Source organism: Diceros bicornis, chromosome 2, assembly GCF_020826845.1.
Source record: "Diceros bicornis minor isolate mBicDic1 chromosome 2, mDicBic1.mat.cur, whole genome shotgun sequence".
In the NCBI taxonomy this organism is placed as follows: domain Eukaryota; kingdom Metazoa; phylum Chordata; class Mammalia; order Perissodactyla; family Rhinocerotidae; genus Diceros; species Diceros bicornis.
Window position 1 is genome coordinate 52,915,985 of NC_080741.1, and position 24,511 is coordinate 52,940,495.

General features: G+C 42.9%; 1 protein-coding gene and 1 pseudogene across 1 annotated transcript; one reads left to right on the forward strand and one right to left on the reverse strand.

Annotated features, from left to right (window-relative positions):
• Positions 1–1,906: 1,906 nt before the first annotated feature.
• Positions 1,907–19,917, reverse strand: WDR82 (WD repeat domain 82). The gene is made up of 9 exons (XM_058560231.1): positions 19,472–19,917; positions 14,466–14,563; positions 11,780–11,846; positions 7,055–7,154; positions 6,436–6,552; positions 6,043–6,198; positions 5,512–5,581; positions 4,503–4,645; positions 1,907–3,496 (listed from the first exon to the last, which is right to left on the reverse strand). The coding sequence occupies exons 1-9, from the start codon at positions 19,630–19,632 to the stop codon at positions 3,467–3,469; spliced, it is 942 nt and encodes a 313-aa protein (XP_058416214.1). The 5' UTR covers positions 19,633–19,917; the 3' UTR covers positions 1,907–3,466.
• Positions 8,434–8,957, forward strand: LOC131417170 (deoxyuridine 5'-triphosphate nucleotidohydrolase, mitochondrial-like; annotated as a pseudogene).
• Positions 19,918–24,511: the final 4,594 nt, after the last annotated feature.

A 24,511-nucleotide genomic window follows, 5' to 3' on the forward strand; every position in this document is an offset into this window, starting at 1 on the left:
AAAGTGGCAGGCCCAAGGCTGTCTTCTCTGGTTCAGAGAGGGCCAAGAGGCAGACAGCAAGTCCCACAGCTCTGCGATGCTGAGCTAGAACACAGGCTCTAGAAGTTACCAACTCACCATCCAGGCAATGGGTTACCAAGCAGCTGGCCTCGCCTTCTGCCACAACTGGTGCAGGAGCCTCAAAGAGGCCCCACTATCCTGCCCCCCAGAAGCCAGGGCCTAGCAGCACGAACATTATTCCAACTAGAGGCTGCCAATCTGATCAAAGGTTGAGGTAACAGTGGGGGATGAAATGCAGCCTCAGGTACATGCCAGATGCAGTCTTTGAAGATCAAGCTTGGCTCAGGATAACCTTTCTCAGTCACTCATTTCTGGCCCTGTGGCTGTTTAACAGAGCCTGGGATTGAGGAGACCCAGGCTGCTATGCGCTGACGGCTGGGTCTAGGGATTCCTCCCACCAGCCCACAGGCCGTAGTCACCAGGAGCAGTCAGAGGCAATCCCAGGAGGCCCAACAATCCATCCACTCAGCATTATAGCGAGTCCCAGTGTGAGCCTGGAGGACTAACAGGAGACAACCCATCCCTCCCTCTAACTCTAGAAACCAGGCAAACAATGCTACAGAAACTCAATGGAGGAGGCTGCAGCCATAAAATTCTGTTTAAGACAGATAACATGGAAAAAATGTTTATATGTTAAGTACAAAAGGGACATAAAATTGTATATACAGTAGAATAACAACTATGTAAACACACCAAAAATCTATGCACAGAAATGTCTAGAGGAACATTTAACACCAAAAGATTAACAGTGGTAGCATTTGGGCGGCCAACTGATTCTTCTTAAAATTCCCAAATTTTCCTTAAGCATTAATTATGATTGCAACAGGAAAGCTTTTTCTAAAAAAATACCCCACTGGCTGGTGGTTGAGCAGTGCAGTGTCAATGTCACATACAAATCGGTGGCTTTGGCCTTGACTCTTCCAAGTGTGGTGAACGGCCCTTCCCCGAGGAGAGCTTGCATACCTCTGGCTCCCACTGAGAGAGTCCTTGCAGCCCCAGCCCTCAGTCTCTCTGGCCCCCAGCCTCTCTTCCCCATTTATTCTGCCTTATTCCCACCACCACATCATCTCCAGTCACTTCCAGCTGCATCTTTTCCCTTTCCTTCCCAACTCTGCAGCCACAAGTCCCCAGAAATAGAGGCCATGCAGTGCATATTTTCAAAGGACATAGTGCCTCAGCTTTGGACACAAAGGAACTCAATACAAATCATCTTCCTGCTGACAGGCAAGTCACGCTTGGTGGCTGCCCTGGTTGCAGATATGTTAACTATGCAGCCTTTCTTGTTAACGCAGAGTTCCAAGCACTCTCTCTGAACAGTTACTCCTACCATGAAATTTTCTATCGTGGAAAGCCAGGAGTGGGCAGGAACAGCTCAATCATTTGGTTTCTAGAAGTTCCTCCACTCTGAGAAAGCAGAGCTATACAGTGGATGGATGGCACCACAGAAGCTGCAGATTCGTCTGTTTGCAAAAGATGTATATCCCTTGCCCTTTAAGTCTGAGAAACAAGTCAAAAAGTTGTTGCTAAAAAAACAAAACAGTAATTACTAGCAATTGAAAGCCTATTCCTGCTGCTGAACAGAGGCAGTAATGGCTTGCTTTCTCCCTTAGCAGCTATGTACTCTTGGGCAAGTCCTCACCTTGTTGAGCCTGTTTCTGAATCTGCAGGGAATGTGTTGCTTAAATGTTTGGGAACATAATGTGAAATAACATGCCACTCATCCATCTCTAAGAAGGCCATGCAGGGGAAAGAAAAGGCCATGAGCCAGCTGTAGCTGATTTCAACCCTGATCAGAACCCCTCCCTCTCCCAAGAGAAGGCAAAGAAAAGAAGCAAGAAAGCAGACATACCAGGTAAACAGAAGTGACCTGTAATTGGCAAAGAAGCATTAGACAAACTGAAAATGTTCTGGTTGCGGCATCCTGTCCCCAAATGCTGGAAGCCAGACACAAAAGGCATGCAAAAGTGACTGTCATACATGTACAAGTGCAGACAAAGCATCACTGGGCAAAAAGGGGGCTAATACTGGAGAGAGGGCCCCAAAGTGCGCCTTGAGGAACACAAGGGAGTCATCCCAAGACCCTCACTTAGCTGCCATGGGAACAGCAAACACCTGAAGCTTTGCTTCATTCAGTCTCCCGAAGGGAAAAAGGTAATAGGGAAGACTCACTAACACTTGTGGCAAACACTATTAGCAAGGATACAGTTTTTCTCCTGGGCTGTAGGACTCCATCTCCTTTGGCTGAACTCTGAGAAATGACAGATATTTTATGTATATATATGCATACATACATATACATATATATGTATGCACACACACAGATATATTTAAATGAAGGTGTACACACTGTGCTAAAATACAAACAACAGAAACCCCAGGTCATATATAAAAGGCTAAATATAACATATAACACAGGCCTAGAGCCAGCTCTTGGTTGGGAGCTGGGTAAGGGATGGTATCATCTGGAGACTATGTACACAATTTGTGGTGGGCAGGGAAGGCATCAGTGTAAACAACTCAGACTCACTCCACAATACTGGCCCACAGGAAAATGTGATGTATCTCACGTACAAAAATAGACTGCCACCTTGCTTTTGTACGCAACTAAGCATGGCAGGTTACCCAGAAGGACTGTGGGTTTGTCTTGATGACAGGGAACCACACCATGCTGCTGCTAAACTTTCCAGCCCTAGAAACTTATCTGCTACCCCTCTCCCTTTCAAGCTCTTGGGCCTTTTCCCATCCAACACCCAGAGCCCGGGGCATGCCCAGATCACCCACCCTCATACAACTAACTTGCCAGGCTTCCTGGCATGCAAAGTCCTTCTGTATCTGTCCCTTTCGGACTCCAAGATATATGAAGACTTATCTCTGTGAATGTTTGGCACCTAAGTAACATGATGGTTGTGGAATAATGCCACAATGACACAGGGAGACCCAGTAACAAGACATGCAGGATGAGGGCAAGGGGCACTGAGCTGCCCAAGCATCTCAAAAACCAAACTGTGGCTTCCCATGCATTTCTGGGGGTAGGAGAAGGGGTGTACAGAATTAACAACTTCGCCTTCGGCTCCTCAGAAGCAAATACATTCAAAACTGAAGGCGTCTTGAGGGCCCCACCATACCCTAAATCATGAATCTGGTCACTCCTCTGGAGGAGCTTGGTGCAGTGACAGCTGGAAAATTTGAGTCCCAACTGAATCTGCCACACCAAGAGTCCTTTTGAAGAAGCTCGGCAAAGTAATTTTTTTTCTTTTGAGCAGATGTACAGCACATCCATGGGGGCCACACGGAAGGATGCTCTTCAGCCCAGTCAAATGATCCAATCCCACTATTATCTCAGTCCCCTCTGAGTTTTTTCTGCTGGCCACCCTCACTGTACAGAAACAGCAGAGTTGCATCAGGGTCAGTCATCAATGGTGGGCAACCAGAAGGCCTGGAATGAGAACATAAGTCAACTTTAAAAAGCCAAGCCTCTCTCTTCACTGCTGAGGGTTCTTCTTACCCCTCCCCATAGCATCGAGGTGCCCAACCCCAATGTTGGAGTTATGGCTGGTGGCCCTCCCTCCTGACCGACTCTGGCAATTTATGGAGAAACACTCCTCCCTTTATGTGAAAGTAAGCTGGTTCTGTTTCCCTCCAACACTGTCTACCTTCTACCACAGTGGTCCAGGGGTAAGGAAAAAAAGGAGTGCTGTCCAGGAGGTGGGTGTCTGGGTAACCTAGCCTCATTGCTAATCCACCAGGTCACCTCAGACAGGCCCTCTCCTTCCTGAGCTGTAAAAAAAGAGAAGGATTGGACTGATGGTTCTGCTGCATTTTTTCCTGACACTGTTTTCTTGGTTAAAAAAAAAAGAGAGAGGGTAGGCTAGTGTGTTCTGGGCAGGCTAGTAGTGAAATGCCTCATCCCCAAAAACCCAGGTAGGTTTAGGAGATGCCAAGAGGAAACTAGAGGCTGAGACTCTGACCCTTTGTTCTGCTAGTGTTGTTTAGGAAGAGACAGAGGCCTGGAGGAAATTCTAAGTGCTGAGTTATGATCAGCTGTAAGAATTTCTGAGGAATTCAGCATAAACTGAGTGGAATGGAAAACTGAAAGGTTGCGGCCACAAAAGGCTGGTTTCAAAGTATTTTAAGAAGCCAAAAAGCTGTCAAGTGTAGCCCCAGGTAATTTGGGCATAAAACCAGGGGCCAGAGCAGAAACTGGCCTAAGATCTCCCAGGAGCTCAGAGGTGATCCCAGATCATGCAAAGTAGAGTAAAAGTGAAAGACCAGCCAGAGATCAGATAATAAGAGGTGAAACAGGGAAGCTACCAGTTGAGAAACATGAACTTGGGTGCTTGCAGTGTACTATTTAGAACACAGTTTGTTGTGCTCGTTAAAGCACCCACAACACTAACTAGAATGGGCCCCTAGGTTGAGGACATCTCTAGTTGTTCACATACCATGTTGGAACATGCGCTGGCAAAAGTCATGAACTTGGGGTTGAACTGCAAACAGGTAATGGGACCTGTGTGTTTGCCATCCAACACAGCTACTTTTATACCACTTTCTCCATTCCAGACATGGATCTTGCCATCCTCTGAACCTAAAGAAAATGATCAAGGAAAATACAACAGCTCAAGGCACAATACAAAGACAAGTGGGAAAGAAACATGGATTGATATCTGAAGAGAGGCCAAGCTTCAGGACCCAGCCCTCAGCAGAAATTGAGAGAGAGGAGAGGCAGTGAAGAAAGGACCTTTTGGTAATTGATCTTGACCCTAGTTATTTGCTCCTGGGCAAGTCACTTGCCCTCTGACTTCAGTTTTCTCATTTAAAAAGGGGGCTGAGGGGCTGGCCCGATGGTGCAAGCGGTTAAGTGCGCGCACTCCGCTGCAGTGGGCTGGGGTTCGCCGGTTCGGATCCCGGGCGCGCACCGATGCTCTGCTTGGCAAGCCATGCTGTGGCGGCATCCCATATAAAGTGGAGGAAGATGGGCATGGATGTTAGCCCAGGGCCAGTCTTCCTCGGCAAAAAGAGGAGGATTGGCAGATGTTAGCTCAGGGCCGATCTTCCTCACAAAAAAATAAATAAAAATAAAAAAATAAAATAAAATAAAATAAAAAGGGGGCTGAATACCATTATGCTACCAACATCTAGCCACTAAGACAACTGAATACAGGGTTATACCAGGAAGTCAGCATTACTAGTAAGATGGTGCTTATAGAGTTTAACTCTAATGCTGGTCCAGGGAAGACCAACATTAATGCCAGTTCCCAGTAAAGAACTGCAAAGTCAGGATAATTTAAAGACACTATACCTTTGACATAATGTGCTACACAGAAATCTGAGAACATCTATCAACAGGATAATAAATAATATCTTAATTACTTACAACTAATAAAAATAATATAAATAAACAAATGCAGAGTACCAGAGAAATAACCCCTAAGGAGGATAAAGGAAGCTTACCAATCATAATAAACTGAGAGTCTGGAGTAAATGAGGCCTCCAGTGTGACAGCTTTGCTGTTGGCATAACCCTAAAAAAAGTAGAATATTTCTCTCGTTACAGTGCCACTAATAAAAAATAATTGCCTACAAACAGTAACCTAGCACACATATAACCTTCCTTTCTGTGAAACCCTCTCCTCCTCATGTGCAGTGCCACCAAGGTTCCAAACTCAGCCACTACCCTTTACAATTCACCCCCTATCTCCAACTCCATATTCAAGGGGGCAAGAAAAAATGTTTATGGTCAGGAATTATTTTCTATCTGAACACCAAACCTGGGTCACTGGGTGAGAAGTGAATGTCTTAGAATCCAAAAGAAATAACTTCATGGGCAGGAAGAAAATGCAAGTCCATGCCTCGATCAGTGAGTCAAGGATAACTGCTGGTTTCCACCAACCAGCTAACACAATTCTCAGCCCAGCAGGTACGAGCATGGAAACAGCCATGCTCAAAGGTTGTCAGCTCACCCCAAACGTGTTTGTCAGCTCACCCCAAAGGTGTGCATCACCACTCCCTTGAATGCATCGATGAGACGGATGAAGCTGCCATTGGTGGAGATGAGGATGAGTTTGCCGTCATTGCTGAACTTAAGTCCTGTCCACTCACAAGTCCGATCATACTGCATCTTAAAGGTCGCAAATGGCCCCTGCAAAAGATAAAAATAGCAGCCCCAGGCCCAAGGCATATCAGTAACTCCTTCTGCCACAGCCAACTCTCATTCTATCCCTTTAGATTCCTTTTTGACTAGGGAAAGCAGAGGATGAACTACTGCTCTGACACTCTCTAATGTCTACCACATACCTCCTCTACCATAGAAAAGGCTCTTAAATGTCCATCTTACCCTTCAAAACTTCCATAATATCAAGATAGCTCAAAGATTTACCTTATCAAAGGAGCGAAGGTCATAAAGTTTGACCATTTCAGAATTGACACCTGCAGCAAAAATTAACCCTTCTGGATCAAAAGAACAAACTGGCTTGCCCTGTAGATGCATGAGGCCCTAAGAAAAAGGAAACAAAAAAAGTTAATTAACCCAGGATCCTATCACTATATAATATATGTCTCCCAATGAAAACTAATAAAGGGACACAAAGATAACAGCCTATCTACAAAACAGAAAAACCAAACATAAAAAAACTAAAATGAGGCTTTTTAAAAAAAGGTCTCCATATAACTGATTTCAGTTCAATCCTAACTGTACAATTTTATAGACACTGAATTCAAATAAAAACAAATTCCTTGAGGCTAAAAGCTATAGCCCAAAGGCTCCAGGAAACCAGTTTTTAAAGCAGTATGCCACAGAGCATAATGCAAAATGCACTGGATTAGGGTATTTGCTTAATTACCAGCAACCTACCAGGAAAACAGATTTTCTCCAAAGTTTAAAAAGACACTGGGATCCCAGAATGGAAACACTGCTTTCCCCCTTCCTTGAGAGGGAGAGTTGATGATAGTGCCTACCACAGAAAATACTCAAAGTGTTAACTGTGAGGTACCATTACCTGGCAGTTAGGAGACCGGAGATCCCAGAGTCGAATGGTCTTATCAAGAGACCCAGAAATGAAAGTGTCATCCACAGGTGACATGGACAAGGCCACCACCCTGCAATGCATTAAGATGAATAGGAGTTGAAGCAAAATATCTGCAAATTTAGATTTGCTCTAAACCACTCTACCTGCCTTCCTATATGTACCTGTTTTCCCAAAACTTCCACTTTAAGTAACACACATACACAAACCATCTGAAATAATCAAAGGCAACTAATATAATGAAAAAAGCAACTTAAAGCTACAGCATAAAAATGTATGATTCCAATGCAAATCAAACCACAACGAGATACCACTTCACATCCACTAACATAGCTATAATCAAAAAGAGAGATAAGTATTGGTGAGGATGTGGAGAAATTAGAACCCTCATACATTGTTGGTGGGAATGTAAAATGGTAGAGTTGCTTTGGAAAAGCTTTATAGTTCCTCAAAGAGTTAAAGATAGAGTTAATATATAACCCAGAAATTCCACTCCTAGGTATATAACCAAGAAAAATGAAAACATACGTCCACACAAAAATGTACACATGTTCACAGCAACATTATTCATAATAGCCAAAAATTGGAAACAACCCAAATGTCCATCCATCAACTAATGAATGGACAAACAAAATGTGGTGTATCCATATAATGGAATTATTTGGCAGTGAAAAGGAACGAAGTACTGATTCACATTACATGTATGAACCTTGGAAATATGGTAAGTGAAAGAAGTCAAACATAAAACACCACATATCATCTGATTCCATTTATATGAAATGTTCAGAATAGGCAAACTATAGAGACAGAAAGTAGATGAGTGGTTGCTAGAGACTGGGAGGAAGGGGAGTGGGGAGTGACTGCTAATGGTACGGTACAGGGTTTCTTTTTGGGGTGATGAAAATGTTCTGGAATCAGATAGTGGCAATGGTTGCCCAACTCTGTGAATATGCTAAAAATCAATGACCTGTATACTTTAAAAGGGTGAATTTATGGTACTGAACGATACCTCAATTAAAAAAACAAAAAAGGCATGATTCCTTGACTAGAGTTTTGTGGACTATACCAATGTTCTCAAACCTGAGGGGCATCAGCATCATCTGGAGGGTGGGTTATAATAGATTGCTGGGATTCACTCCCAGAAATTCCAATCCAGTAGGTCTGGGGTAAGGTCTGAGAATCTGCATTTCAAACAAGCTGCTGCTGATAGTGAGACTGCTGCTGGTTTGGGCACCACACTTAGAGAGCCACAGGCCTGTCTAATAGCAACCATATTTCTGATGAGTCCCCTTTTATATCACTAAGAGTCATTCACTGAAAAACATTTCTTCTAAGGGTTCATCCTAAGCTCTCTTGTCCCCATCATCTCATATTCTCACTCTGCCATGCCCTGCTCTGAAAAGACACCTGCGATCTCGCCAGCATCTGAGCCTGGCCTATGGAGAAGGATGGCATGCAGCTCCGCTTTAACTGCCTCTTGGAGCACGCCATGGCCCCAACCAGGGGGTCCTTGAGGGCCACGTGCTATGACCTGTATAGTGCCTATGATTCTACAGTACCTAGGGAGAAAGCCCTCATGAAAACGGACATTCAGATGGCTCTTCCTTCTGGGTGTTATAGAAGAGTAGTTCCACATTCTGGCTTAGATGCAAAATACTTCATAGATATAGGATCTGGTGTCATAGATGAAGATTATAGAGGGAAATGTTAGTACTGTATTGTTTCATTTTGACAAAGAAAAGTTTGAAGTCAAAAAGGTGATTGAATTAAACAGCTCATTTGTGAAGGGATTTTTTATCTACAAATAGATGAAATTCAGATTTTGGATGACAACGAAAGGGGTTCGGAAGGTTTTGTTTCCACTACAAAGAATTAACATTTATGCCATAAATAGAAAGTGAGAAAATGTACTTTTTTCTTAAAGATCAAGTTTTTGCCTATGGAAAAAAATTCTTCCAATATACCTCAGTTAATATCTGCACTAGCTCCTCAACTTAAAAATTTAAGATTCTATAAGCCAAAATTTCCTGGGAATGCTGAGGTGGTAATAAAACAGAGTGAGCAGAATGCATATGGACATATAATTTTATGCCATGGTATTCAGGTCAAAAGCTCAGAGGAAGAATATCTTAGCACATGCTCTATGCTGAGAGGTACAGGGAATGAGGAGAAGCAAGACCTCAACTCTAAAGGAGCTTAAGTTTCTAGTCCAGACAACTCCAAGAAAGGGTCACAGAAGGCTTTCTGGAAGAAGCAGCACCTGTGGTGAACAGGGTTTCAATGGGAGATGCCTTTCTGGAAGGTGCTAGATAGGAAGGCATGAGGTCCATGTTCAGGAAGCAGCCCAGAGTTCACTTCAACTGGAGCAGTGGGAGATAACGCTGGGAAAATGGATCAGAGCCAGAGGGAGGAGAACCTGACTCTGACAGGAAGGAGCACGGAGATGTAGAGAACCATTAAGGCTTCCTGTGGGAGGCTGTGAAGTGGTCAGAATCCCTCACCATCCTACTTCACAGGGTGCTGAAGTAGGATGGTGAGGGATGGGATGGGGAGATTAACACCCTGGCATGAGCTAGGACAGAAGCAAAGGAGAGAGTATGCAGGAGTGATACATGAGGTTAAACCTAGGTAGAATCAGTAAGATTTAACAACTCACTGGATATGAGGCAGGGGAAGGGAGTGAACAGACAACAGAGGCTTTGAGTCGGGAAAATTAGAAGGGACAGAGGCAGATAGAGAGAAGCTGGGCCAAGGAATGTAACGATGGACCTCCGTCATCGTGTCAGACCTGTCACGTGGAGGCATGGAAAAGACATCTGCATAGATGTATGTAAAACCTGTAGGTGGAAGTTGAGTCTGGAAATCATAACAGACGTGGGCTAAAAATACTGATTTGGGAAACCATCTAAGTAGAGGTGAATGAAATCAGTGATAAAGTTATTTGAGAAAATACCAAGAGGGGAAAATAGCTGGGTAGAACCTGTTTATTCTAGCCTCAAAGGAGAAAGAGAGGCCAAGAATAGCAAGAACAGAACCCAGATGGGAAAAGTCAGCTGCCAAAGGAAAAAAGAAGTTTTACTCAGAAGCTGAGCACCAAAAAAAACCCCAAGGCAGTGGATTTTAACTGGAGGTAGCAGGAAAAGGGAAGTAAAAGAGCTTGGAAAAAGCCTCATAGATGATTCTGAGAGTGATTTAAACAGGGTTTGAGTGTGAGGAGGTGGAGATGGGAGTATAGATTACTCTTTCCTGTTTGACAGTGAAAAAGAGTGGGTGATAAGCTCAAGAAATAGATTTAAGATAAGGAAGACCAAGTAAGTTTGTAGGCAGCAAGGAAGAGTCCTGCTAAAGAGATGGAAGTAAGCAGAAACGGGGAGGTTGGTTTTGTCAAGGAAGAAAGGCTAGTTTTTTCTCAAGGAAAGGGTTCTAAGGAAGAGAGGAATTTAGGTGGAAAGGATAGAAGTTGAAAAGAATTCATGTTGGATGGCCTTAATTTTCTCAAAAAAGAAGGGACAAAGTCATCTACTAAGAATCAGGAGGTCGGGCCGGCCCCGTGGCTTAGCGGTTAAGTGTGCGCGCTCCGCTGCTGGCGGCCCGGGTTCAGATCCCGGGCACGTACCGACGACGCACCACTTCTCAGGCCATGCTGAGGCCGCGTCCCAAATACAGCAACTAGAAGGATGTGCAGCTATGACCTACAACTATCTACTGGGGCTTTGGGGGGAAAATAAATAAATAAATAAATAAAAGAATCGGGAGGTCAAGAGGTTGGATAATTGGGAAGATTGGAAAGAATTTCAAACAACTGCAGTCAACTCAATTACAGACAATACATCTGTGAACATTAATTCGACTACAAACAAGCAAAAACATCTACTTGTCGCAAGCCATTCTCTGTCTGGAACTACACAGGAACCAACAGCTGCCACTTCTTATTTTCAGCAACACAGAAATACTCTGCCCAATCAGAAGTACAGCCAAAAACAGGGTGCTCTAGGCCCACCTCCTGTCAGGGTTCTGTACCACTCCAAGCCGTACTGGGTTACTATACATTTGCAAATGAAAGCAAGAGGAAATACCTCCAGTGATTAAAATATCACCCAAGAGAAAATGAGTTTAAAACTCAACCAAAACTCGAAAAATTGGAGGAAAAATACCGGGGGAATTGGTGTAAGGGACAGAGAGAAGCAATGTGCATTACAAATTAGAGTAAGGAAACAAGCTTCTTGACTTCCAAAAGTAACAAAGGACAATTTTATTTATTAATTTTTTTGCATCCTCATTAAAATATTCACGTGGAACATGTTTATGTAGAGCAGGGGCCTGCTAAAACGGGGGCCACCTATACTGGAAGGCCTCATACACATAAATGGTCCTTTCATTAAGGGAAATCTGATATTTGGGGTTCCTAAATGCCAAATGTAATTTTTACTACATAGGTTTCCACTGAATGTCTTTAATCCACATTTTTCCTAATTATGTTTTAACAGATTTCAGTTTATCTATCAAGTCGTACTCTTGCCTCCAAAACCTCAGTTAATCAAGAGTTGACTGTTTAGGGAGAAGAGAAGACTAAGAAGAACGTCCAAAAGCAGTAAGGAACTAGCTTCAGTTCACTAATAAAATTTCTCCACTCGTCTTTTCTCTGGATAACCTCAGGGATAAAAGAACTGTCTACTTCTCTAACTATCTACTTCTTACCTTTTGCTATGTCCAGGGAAGTATCTGATGTATTTGTTGTCATGCAAGGACAGGTAACGAATAGTATCTGTAAGAACACAAATAAGGTATTATGATATCCTACTGTTTTTGAAGGAATTTACTTTGCATTTTCATCTTGAAAAGACAAGGTCAAAGAATTCATTATTTTCCATAACCCAAGCAAAGGTGTGAATAAACAATGGTGAATAATTCTTCTCCACAGCTGAAGAGTAGGCACTACAGATGTCACATAATTCAAAAGCAGAGTTCTTAAGTTGACAGCATATAGAGCAATGTTAAAATCACTATTACTACCAATTTTTGGCTTCTCCATAGTTACAATGCAACTTGTCCTGCAAATATACCCTGGTCACTACTCCCTACAAAAAAATCCCACAATACTTTTAGTGCCCACAGAATGGTAAGCCTTAAAGAAAAACATCTGGCTGCTGAGGAAACAGGCTCAAAGAATTAAGCAGCCATGCTAAGCTGAGGATCACGCTGGACTCTGACATAATAAGTTTGTCCAGGGTTCTCCAACAGCTTGTCAGCCCAACCCTGACCTCATCTGAATGTTAACTGGATATACAATTTACATTAAAACTAAACAAAATGGGAAGAAAAGTAATGTCCTACTACTTCTTTTCTAATTAACCAATTATCCACTGGTCCCTCGTGTATCAGAGAAGTGAGTTAAAACAACAGTAACAAAGTAGCCAGAAGAAGAAATGAGGAAACCTGGGTTAAAAAGATCTCAAGACATTTAAAAATCAAACTCACGAACTATACCAACAAGTAACAGCAGCGAGATTTTTGACAATATCCAAGAAATGAATAATCATAGAGATTTGTGCTTGGGGAAAATAAGACAAACACTCTTAAAAACCAAATGATTCTATCTGAAAAAGTAAACCAACAAAAAAGAGGGTGATGGGAAGGGAGTGAAGTGCCATAAAGAATAGATCTGGAAAGTACTCTGTCTCTAAAAAGACTAGGAATAAGGAACAACTGTTGAGAAAGAAGTAATAGGAAATGGCGCCAAAATGCAGAAAGGAAAGCAGAGAAAGAACATTCTGGAGGCAAACAGAACACAAGAACAGAGGCTGAAAGCACCAAGTCATCCCAGTGGTTCACAGGGATACTTTCCAACAAGAGGGCATTTAACCTGGGAGAGGGAAAAGAACACTCTGTATGTTTCAAAGCTGAACTCTACATAGTTTTCCTTGAAAACATCTTCAAAGTTTTCAAATGACAACTACAAAGTCTTCCTGGTTGTTCTATTGCTACGAACTACTCACCTGCCCTAAGCAGAAAGACTTCCTCCCCATTACCTGGTTTCCCAGAGATAAGCAGGGCGTCGCCATCCTCTCCGCCCCACTCGGTAGCTGGCGCGCTGTTCCTGGCAAGGCAGTGGCCTGTACAGTTATCTCCTGTACCGGGTGGTATCATAGACCCTCAAACTGTACAAACTACTACCTCAGCCTGGAATCAGGCAAAAGGAAACGGAGCGTTGGAGAAACTCTTCAGGATGCACTTGAGACAGGAAAGGCAACATTCTCACAGCAGAGGCCTGGCAGCAACGCTGCAAGTGCCACACATTTGCCTCACCTTGCACCATATTTGGAGAATTCTCATTTAATCACCCAGAAAAACACCCCAACAGAAGAAATATACCAGTCATTCAGATGATCACATAGATATGTTTCCTCACGATCCTAATGTTTTATATTGTTGTCCAAAACCATCAATTGCACTGCTTACTTAGAAAACCACTTCTGAAACAGAGGCATGAAAAGTAGAAATGATATACTTACTAAAAATCAAGTACAGGCAGAAAAGTCTCATAAAAAAAAAAAAACCTCTGCCCATCTGCTCTGAGATAGGCATAGCCAAAATAGCAGTCTAAGCAATCTTTGTTGAATGACATTAGAAAAATCTTACTGCAAAAGTGAAACAATCAATAAATCAGTGAGATAAGTTTAAGAAAAAAAGGAATCCTAACATGCAAGTGTTACAGCTCAATTACCCAGACTATCTTCAACTGAGAATAACCTATCCCAGGGGAAAAACAGATAAAAACAGAGACCATTTATTAAAGAAATTCACAAGTTTAATTTCTAAAAATAACTCTTTACTCTTCAAAGACATTAGCTTATTTTAAAAGTTAAAAGGGATAAAATTCAGATCAAAAAATATCCCTGGAATCAAAGATAACTAAGGTTAGTACACTGTCCTTTATGACATAGATCATAAAATGTTGGGCATACACCAAAAACTCTTCTAAGGTCCTCTAAACCACCATAGCTCTAGATTTGTGAAAACTTTTCTCAAACCTATATATTTTGAACAGGAAGGTACTGTTGTTTACCACTTGCTGTGTGTCAAGTAGTCTTTCTATTTGTTCTAAAAGTATTCTTTCAAGTTTCAAGAAGTACAAACCATAAATACAATTCCTATTGCCACTCTCCACTGGAGACCTTTCATATTCAGTTTCAAGCCCTTCAAAAGTACTAGTGACTTGCTTCCAGCATCACTTCAGTCATAACAATGTTAGCATTGCTAACATCACTGGAAAATATTTAAATTAAGGTAACTATAACCAAAGCAGAAGTAGTCACAAAGATTCCGTGAACTATTTAACAAAGGAAACCATGACTGTAACTTCCTAAAAAGAAAGCTTGCTTACCGTCTATTTTGTTAGAGCTGTAAACGACTGTGTTTGCTGCATGAGTGTATCTGATGAGGTCCACGCCATATTTCTTACTGTACAGGGTTCTCTTTGGTCTGACGAGGAAATGGACAGAGAAAGAAAACCATCAAAATCCTCTATCACCAAAAGCTGTGATCTTCATATAAAGAGATGCACTTGAATGATGTGACAAGGGTAAGGATTCTTGGTAAGCTCTAACACTGGAAAGAAACAGAATTTTTTCCAAAAGGGAGGAAACAAAACAAATCAATCGAGTGCAACAGCCTTTCACCTCTAAACACCAAATGCCACGGTTAGGAAGAAGTAAATCTGAGGGCTCAATTCAGTCTTTACTACAATGTTCAAAAGTAAACTTTGAGAAAAAGTACACCTACAGCCGGCCCCGTGGCTTAGCGGTTAAGTGCTCGCGCTCTGCTGTTGGCGGCCTGGGTTCGGATCCCGGGCGCACACTGACGCACCGCTTCTCTGGCCATGCTGAGGCCACATCCCACATACAGCAACTAGAAGGATGTGCAGCTATGACATACAACTACCTACTGGGGCTTTGGGGGAAAATAAATAAATAAAATTATTAAAAAAAAAAAGTACACCTATTGGGGAAGAAAGGCACACAAAACAAGTCATAACTTATAACAAAAAGGGATATGGGAATACGTCAAACCAATGAGGCCAGAACTTTTCATAAGCTATTCACTTAGAAAGAAACTTTCTTCAAGAAGAAATGATTTATCAAAATTGAAACCTGATGCAAAACTGCTTGCCTTTCCTAATATAACCCGCTGTTGCAGAAGCTATCCATCCTCCCTATCCTACAGGTCCAAAGCACTTACTGAGCCTTTTAGAAGGCAAGCCTAATTCTCCCTCGCAAAACTAGTCACTGGTTCTTCTCTTTTTACTTTAACGTAAAATCACGTATTTCCAAGCTAAAGGTTACCAATCCATTTGTTCAAGTTCCTTAAATTTTTCCTCTATAGAACCCTGAAGTCAAGCTGAAACTGATCTCACCAAAATCTTTAACCAAAACTTCATAATGTTCTATATTTAGGTGTAGGAAGATTTCATAAATCCTGTACCAATGTTTACCAAGAGTTCCAATTTATGAAAAAGATGGGAACCGGCCCCATGGCCTAGTGATTAAGTTCAGCGTGCTCCATTTCAGTGGCCCGTGTTCAAGGGTTCAGATCCCAGGCATGGACCTACACCACTTGTCAGCCATGCTGTGGCAGAGACCCACATACAAAATAAAGGAAGACTGGCAACAGATGTTAGCTCAGCATGAACCTTCCTCAGCAAAAAAAAAAAAAAAAAGTTCACCCTCTCACGGTAAAATCCTCTTGGAACCTAGATGCTAAACAATCAGATGACTCAGGCAGCTTTACGAGGTCAATCATTTGCACTTTCAATTTTTGTTAATGTCAGTGAGGTCAAGGGTTTCCCTACGTAAAACCTATCCAAACAAAACTTCTCACTCCAAATGCACTGAATTTTCTACATTCTTACCTTTACTGAAAGATCAACTAAAATGATCAGCTCAAAGGCTACCTTGTCGAGTCCACCATCCTGAGTTCTGCCATCGGGTTACTACGTGGTAACCAGCGAGTGAGTGAGCGAGTCTGAGAGCGTGTACGTGTGCTCACTCTCAAAAGATAATTGACTTTGCTTCTACCAGTGGAAAGAGCAGCTTACTTATCCTAGTATTTCAGTCTAAAATAGTGAAGACAGGGCCAGGCCCCGTGGCTTAGCGGTTAAGTGCGCGCTCCGCTGCTGGCGACCCGGGTTCGGATCCCGGCCGCGCACTGACGCACCGCTTGTCCGGCCATGCTGAGGCCGCGTCCCACATACAGCAACTAGAAGGATGTGCAGCTATGACATACAACTATCTACTGGGGCTTTGGGGGAAAAAAATATATATAAAAAAAATAATAAAAAAAAATAAAATAGGGCCGGCCAGGGTTCGGATCCGGGCGCGCACCAACGCACCGCTTCTCCAGCCATGCTGAGGCCACGTCCCACATACAGCAACTAGAAGGATGTGAAGGATGTGCAACTATGACATACAACTATCTACTGGGGCTTTGGGGGAAAAATCAATAAATAAAATTATAAAATAAATAAATAAATAAAAGAAAAGAAAATAGTGAAGACAGAGCCAGAAGAGACAAGGTTAAAGGGCGTGGTGTAAAGAAAATTTTTAGTTTCACTTATATATGACCTATTTGTCTCAAATTTATCAATAACACTAACCTGAAATTTGTTTTTAATAATAGAACTCTTTTACCTCATTATCATTTCCAAGTTTGAAAGTAAGATCCAAATGTATTGCATCCATTTCAGAGGATCTTTACAAAGCTCATGCACAACATTTTTTCACAAATATTTTGGTAAGGTGCTTTCCACAAACCATGATCCTGGTGATCAGGTATGAATAAATAATATTAAAGCCTTCTTTTTGAATAATTTGCATCACCTACCACAGATAATACCCTTTATATTCTTTCAAGTCGAAAAATCACTCAATGGATGAACTCCATTATAAAGAAAGTTTAAATGAACAGTTAACTGGAAAATATTAAGCATCAAGAATCCTGTTTTAGCCATTTTCAAACTCCCAAATTCTAACATTAGTACCATCTAAAAAGATACTATGACTTCCAGGGAACATTACTTGTCTTCCAATGCTGGTTTTACCTACACTAGTGGCAAATTTTTTCTTCATGTTACCACTTAGAATCATGGGCTCCTAAAGGCTAAAGAGGTCCTCTAATATCCAGGGAAGTGATCTGATCAATGTCATATACCTGGTCACAAGGCCAAACTAGAACCCAGGTCTCCTAATTACCAGGCCACTGTTGCCACAGATCACCATGAAAAAAGGTCACAATTAATTGATAAGGGAAAATTTAAAAGAGCATGTCCTACACTATTGTATCAATATTAAATTTCCTAATTTGGATAACTTTGCTCCGGTTACTTAAGAGAATGTCCTTGTGCTTAGGAAATCCATGTTGAAGTGTTTAGGGATAAACGGGCTCGATACCTTCAACTTATTCTCTAACGATTCAGGAAAAAATATGCATACCTATAAATATTTACACAGAGAAAGATAAAGCAAAGGGAGCAAAATGTAACCAATTACTGGGTCATATGAGAGTTCTTTGAAACATTGTTGTAACTTTTCTTTAAGTCTGTAATTATGTAAAAAACGCTACATGACTAAATAAACTGCATTTTTTCATAAAATTAACATTTTACTTTTAACAAGACAGGACTTCAAGTCACTGTCATCCCTCCCAACAAGTCAAAATTATGCCCCATTTGGAGACAAGCTGTGAGGGAATGCTATCATAACCTTCATTTCCTTTGAATAACGATATGCATCTCCACCCTCAGGTTCCAGGGAGAGGTTCTAATCTGTGCACAAGCAAAAAATATTTCAAGCAAGCCAGCTTCGAATTACTTCTAGCTCCAGGACCCCACAACTCCAACCCCACCTCAGCTTTACACGTTACTCTCTCTTCCAAGCTGATTCAAGTGGCCAGACCTGGACAGACATCCACCTACTAAATGAATAATATTGATTCAAATAACTCAGCATCCGTCCAGCTAACATCTCTCTTTCCCCAGAACCACCACTATAGGTCAGCCACTCTTCCACATACTGCAGGCAGGTACAGAGCCAGTTATATAATACTTCTTCATAGCCCCAGTGGGAAAAAACTGTGTAGGGTATTATAGCTCAGACCAAAACAGCATTACTTTAGATAATCAAATTCACAAATGAAGAGACAAGTTCCAAAAGAAAGTTTATAGAAGACGTCGGTAAAAAAAAAAAAAAACGGAAAGGGACCAGCTATAGAAGATAGAGAAAAACTCAAGGATTCAAAAAATAAGATCTGGAACTAAGTAACAAAATGAAGTCTGACAAAACCAGTACCCACCAAATTAAACCAAACATCCCAAGCCTGCTTGTGGAAGGCGGCTGAGGAGAAATCAAATTTAGCCTAAACCAGTTGCTGCTCCAAAGGAGCTCGCAATTTAACAAGGACTTGGAGAAAACAAGTCTACAAGGGTGAGGTGAAGCTGACAAGGTCCTGAGGGAAAAAGGCAAAATGCTGTGCTTATAAGATTTTGCAGAGATGCAGGTGTAGTGGGTCTGCAGAAGACTTGGAGCAACATAGAAATTTCATGATCAGACTCGGAATTTTGATAAATCCGAGTGGGTCATAAAGTATAATTTTTTTTAAAAGTGTAAGAGGAAACACGAAATTGTTATACGATGCTTTCTTTGTTCTAATGGGAGGTTCACATTCAGGTCGGAATGGGGCGGCCAAGCTCGTTTGTGTCTGGCAGAAAGGAAAAGTTTTTCAGATGCTGTAAAAAAGTTAACTAGAAAAGCGGGCATCGGGTCTGAGGGAGTCAGAGAACGATTTGGAACAGAAAGAAAAAGAATGGGGGCCCAAAGAGGCACAACAAACGGATCCTGACAGCTAAGAAGTGCAACCCGCGCGGCCTTCTGGCGGAAAGGCCGCGGGAAGCGGAGGGGCAGGGCCGGGCAGAGTGCCAGGCGGAATCGAGGTCACGGAGGAGTGGGCAGCGGGAGCGAGCTGACGCCGAACGAGGCGGGAGAGCAGTCCGGGGCTCCGTGCGGGGCCCGCGCCGACGGTAGCTCTGACAGAGCCGGAGAGCTACCTGCCAGGCCGGGATGGGCGGACCCGGCGTTTAAAGGTCAAGGTCAAGGTGGGGTTTGGCAGGCGATGCAGAAGCCTTCTCTGGGGACACCGAAGACATACAAAATAATAATATTACTATCATTATTTGAACAGGAAAAGGTCTCCTGGACAGCTTCGGAGTGGAAGCGGCCCTGGCAGGAGCGAGTGCAAAACAGGCCGGGGCCGGAGCGGGGCGGAGGGCGGGCCGCGGCGGGCGCTGGGCCCCGAGAGGGAGGGGACACAGACCCGGGCCGGGGCCGCCGCCGCACTCACTTGCCCTCCTGGCAGTCATAGAGCACGATGGAGTCGTCGTCGCTGCTCGAGATGACCGTCTCGCCGTTGGGGCTGAAGTCGAAGCAGTTAATCTTGTCCGAGTTCTCGCGGAAGACTTTGGCGACGCGGAAGCTCCGCAGCACGCTGTCGGTCAGCTTCATGGCGGCGGCGGCTGGAGGCGGCGGCGGCGGCACAGGGCCGGGGCGGGGCCCGGCGGCGAGCGGGCGGGCTGCCGAGGAGCCGACCCGGGCGGGGCGGGCGCCGCGCCGGCGGCGAGCGGGTGGGGAGCCGACAGTCAGGCCACCCCCTCCTCTCCGTGCTCCTGCTCGTGCAACGCTCTTCTGCCTGCACTATGGGGCCTCGCCGACAGTTCCTCGCCACACTCGCTTCAGGGCCAACCGGCGCGGCGCCGGCTCATTGTGTCCGCCATCTTGCGGCGACAGGCAGAAGCTGAGGGCGAGAAGCCTCACCGCGGCGCACGCCGGGAAAGGGGGCGGGGCGGGAACGGCGGCGCGAGGAGGGGAGGCGGGCTGGTGGCGTCAGCGCTGCCGGCGAGGAGTGGAGTGGCTGGGTGGTCCGGCGCAGCGATTCCCCAGCGCGCTGTGGGGTGGGGCGGGAGGGGTGGGGATGCACACCACCTTTCCAGTTGAGCTCGAGGGCCGCTGGTTCCCCGGAGTCGTGGGCCTGTGTGCGGGATCGCAACCCCCTGAGACACTCGGGCGCCGCCTGCAGGCCCCCTAACCGAGAGCCACGCGAGAGCAGGTACTGCGGGGGTCGCCTACGCCCCTGGAGGCTTGTTCTGGGGCGGAGTCAGTCATCCCATCACTGGCGGGCTTTGGCCGCTCGTGCACCACAGCGCCAGCATGGAGTTTCAATTTCTGTATTTTTTTATTGAGGTATAATATACGGTAGGCTGCCCAAATTTTAAGTGGATGAATTTTTTTTCATTTGGATATACTACATCCTTGTGACCACCACCCAGAACTTTTCTTTAAGCCTTCTTTAAAAACTTTTAAATTGATATATAACGTAAAGTGCATAAGGTGAACTAATTTTGTGTACAGCTCAACACATTTTTATAAATACTTATCTTTAAGTTTTAAAATATATTTTCAGCTCCAAAACTCATAGGATCATTACAAAGAAATTTTTAAAAGGGAAGATTATCTCATTATTCAACAAAATAGAAGTTTTAAATTCTCCCGACTTCCTCCTCCTTATTCATATATCTACATAAACTTTATAGATGCAACCATTTTTTTTTCCTGCTTTAGTATTGTGTCTTACACATTTTTCCATGTTACTAAACAGGATTGTTGTTGGTGTTCTTAATCGAGGTATAATTTATGTACAGTGAACATCAGCCTTTTTAATGGATAGTTTCATTAATTTTGACACCCATATACAGTCATGCAAGCACCAACCACCACATTCAAGATGTACAACAGTCATAGTCAATGTGACTATGTACTCATAGTCAATGGGATTGTTTCAGAGTTTCATATAAGGGATTCTTAACCTTAAAAGGAAGAAAGTTGATCCCTAACAAAGGAAAGCAATATCTGATCACAGAATAGGTACCACGCTCCATGGCTTTAACTTTCTGGGCAAGGGGTTAAAACTCCATGCAGCCTATGAGACTTCATAGATCTCTAACTTGTGCACAGCTCCTCAAAAGGTTAATTGCTTGGAGTCTCCAACAACGAAGACAGAGGCCTATTTATTTTCTTCACTAAAATGCAGTGGCTAAAGAGGAAGCAAAACAAAGAGGAAAGACTGTAAAATATTTCAATCGCTGATATTAGGAAGATGTGCTATCCAAAGATCCAGACATTACCTGGACAATGGTAAAAACAAAACAAACCCTGGGACAGTTGGGGGTCTTTCTGGAAAGAACTAAGGGTTGTGTCCCATCCCCTGGGTAAAAGAAGAGCCAGGATCCCTACTCATAAAGAAAAGTTGTTCTCTGAGGGGAGAGGGCAAGATCCTGCCCAAGTCAGGGCTTCAATTGCCTCCTGATAAAGAGTAGAGCTTCTGGGTACAATTTGTTCTGGGATCTGGAAAAAGCCTGTCTGAGTGAAATGCGAATGGATGGCAACCTTCCAAACTGCAAAGTGACGAAAGAAAAGTCCTCCATGCCCCAGAGCACTCACTTCCCTGCAATTCCTGCTTCTTTATTTCACAAGCTAGAAAGGCTGATGTAGAGCCTGCTTTGAATAGTGAAATGGCAACAAGGACAGATCGGGGCCATGTCCTGAAACTGTTGGGAAGTGAATACACTCAGTGAGATACCGTTTTTTGGTCCTTCTTAACCTACAAAAATAACCACAGAAATAGCCATAATCTACTGAACGTTGTCAGCCAAAAGAAATCTTTGCAGGGTATCTTTCAAGTTTTGTACTTCTTGTACCTTTCCCAGATTTCACTAAGACCGACTGAAGCTTCCTCCGAAGACTTGACTTCCTGAATTATGTTTGGAATGGAAAAAGTCATTTTTTCATATTTTAAGAGCAACCTGAAATGCCTCAGCCTGTTTCACATTCTCACTGTTACACATTTCTGGCCTGGCTCCCTGCTCTGTTATAGTGGGGCTCTCCTGGCTTCCGATCCAACAGTGCCTTAAAGGCTGGACTTTAAAAAAACCAGAAAGAGTGGCTCCTGTGGGAGGTGAATGGAGGGGTAAGCTGTAGTCAGAAGTGAATCAGATTGCCTTAAGGAGCATCAGACTTAATTTTTTATTTTTCCTTTCCTTTTAATCATGATTTCTTTTATTTACTTAATTTTCACACAAGTAAATACACATCTATTGCAGAAAAACTAAAAAATACAAATAAGCAATAAAAAAACAAACATAGCATCCAGAAGTAGCTACTGTTACATTTGTTTTTATTATGGCAAAATATACATAACATACATTTTACCATTTTGATGTAGAACTTGTCAGATTTTTTCCCCTGAAATATATTTTTAATGGGTTCATAATATAATATTATTTATAACCTATCCTTTTCATATAATACTATGAACATCTTCCAGGTCAATAAATACAGAACTACACAATCATTTTGAATAGCTACATACTATTCCACCATGTGTTTGTAAGTTAATTTTGCTTCCCGTTGTATCTAGAGCCCAGCCAGGGTCTCCCTCAATATATATTGTTTTTGTGTGTGTGTGAGGGAGATCAGCCCTGCGCTAACATCCGTGCTAATCCTCCTCTTTTTGCTGAGGAAGACCGGCTCTGAGCTAACGTCTATTGCCAATCCTCCTCCTTTTTTTTCTTCCCCAAAGCCCCAGTAGATAGTTGCATGTCATAGTTGCACATCCTTCTAGTTGCTGTATGTGGGACACGGCCTCAGCATGGCTGGAGAAGTGGTGCGTCAGTGCGCGCCCGGGATCCAAACCTGGGCTGCCAGTAGCGGAGTGTGCGCACTTAACCGATAAGCCCACTGGGCCAGCCCTCAATATATTTTGTTAATTGAATAAATGAATTTAGTCAAAGGATTCCAGATATTTGATTGGTCCATTTATTTTTTTCCCATTTTTTTCTCTCTCTTTTTTTAAAGACTTAATTTTTTTAGAGCAGTTAAGAGGAAGGTACAGAGATTTCCCATATAACCCTGTCCCCAAATGCATAGCCTCCTCCGTTATCAACATCTTCTGCCAGAGTGGTATATTTGTTACAATGGATGAACCTGCATTGACACATCATAATCACCCTAAGTCCATAGCTTGCATTAGGATTCACTCTTGGTGTTGTACATTCTATGGGTTTAGACAAATGTGTAATGGCACGTATCCATCCTTATGTTATCATAAAGAGTGTTTTCACAGCCCTAAAAATCCTCTGTGCTCTGCCTATTCATCCTTCCCCAGCTCCCAACTCCTGTCAACCACTGATCTTTTTACTGTCTCCATAGTTTTGCCTTTTCCAGAATGTCATACAGTTGGAATCATACAGTATAAATATACTTTAAAAACTGCTCATCTGACACTTAGGAATCAATCACTAGCTGGTGATGTTACACGTGGAGAAAGTGAAGCATGTGTAGCCAAAATAACAGTTATCATACACATAACAGAATACACATAATAACAATTATATACACATTTTTACTTATACACATCATCTCAATCCTCACAACAACTCTATGAGAGATGCAATTATTATCTCTATTTCAAAGATGTGCAAATAGAGGCTAAGAGAGGTATTCCAGTAGCAAGTGGCAGAACCTAGATTTATCTGTAGATAACTACATATATATGTGAAGCTAGACAATAAACATGCATAAATAGAGAAGAGTGGGTGGGAATTGATGGGTAAGTAGACATATCTGAACATACATGGAGAATGATGTGTGGACTGGAAAATAGATAAGGATGTGCAAACCTTTTCCTCCATAACCATGACCTCATGTCTGTAATTTAGGACTTTGGATGTGGCTGTGTTTGAAATTTGAGCTCAGAACACTGAGTTATGTCTCAGTAAACTTATTTCACTGTTCAGCAGTGAATCAAAACTCCATTGCCTCCTCTTATCACTCACCTATTTACCTGGATTCCAGGAAAACCAGTCTCAACACTAGGAATTAGTTCTAGCATTTGGCATCAGTAGCAGATAATGATATGTAAATAACTTTGTATTCTATAGAACTGTTCCCATGTGTCATCTTCAAAATAAAACTGCTCTTGCTAAGATCAACAAAGATCTTCTAGTTGCCCAATCCAGTAGTCACTTTTCAGTGTTTATCTTCCTGGCCATATCTATGACATTAACAGCGTTGACCACTCTCTTCCTAAATCGCTTCTCCATGGCTCCCTTGACATCATTCCATTCTGACTTTCCTCTCACCTCTCTGGACACACTCCTTCTTGTCTCTTCCTAACTGTTCTTTGGTCACTCTGTGGCAGACATTAATGGTTACCTACCCAACAGTTTTCTCCTCTTGCTCCTTTCTGATGGAATCCTGATTTTGTTCAGGTATCCTTCCTCCTCTGAGTGGCAGTGTATTTGCCAAGAGTTGAGCCCAGTGCTCTGAG

Bases quoted from the DNA above. Each gene is read 5' to 3' on its own strand.
- WDR82 (XM_058560231.1), bottom strand. From the start codon at position 19,632: ATGAAGCTGACCGACAGCGTGCTGCGGAGCTTCCGCGTCGCCAAAGTC. The intron at 11,847-14,465 runs GTAAGCAAGCTT...GTGTTCTTACAG, and splicing joins CAGCTCTAACAAAATAGACG to ATACTATTCGTTACCTGTCC. The intron at 7,155-11,779 runs GTAAGAAGTAGA...AATGCATTGCAG, and splicing joins TTCCCTGGACATAGCAAAAG to GGTGGTGGCCTTGTCCATGT.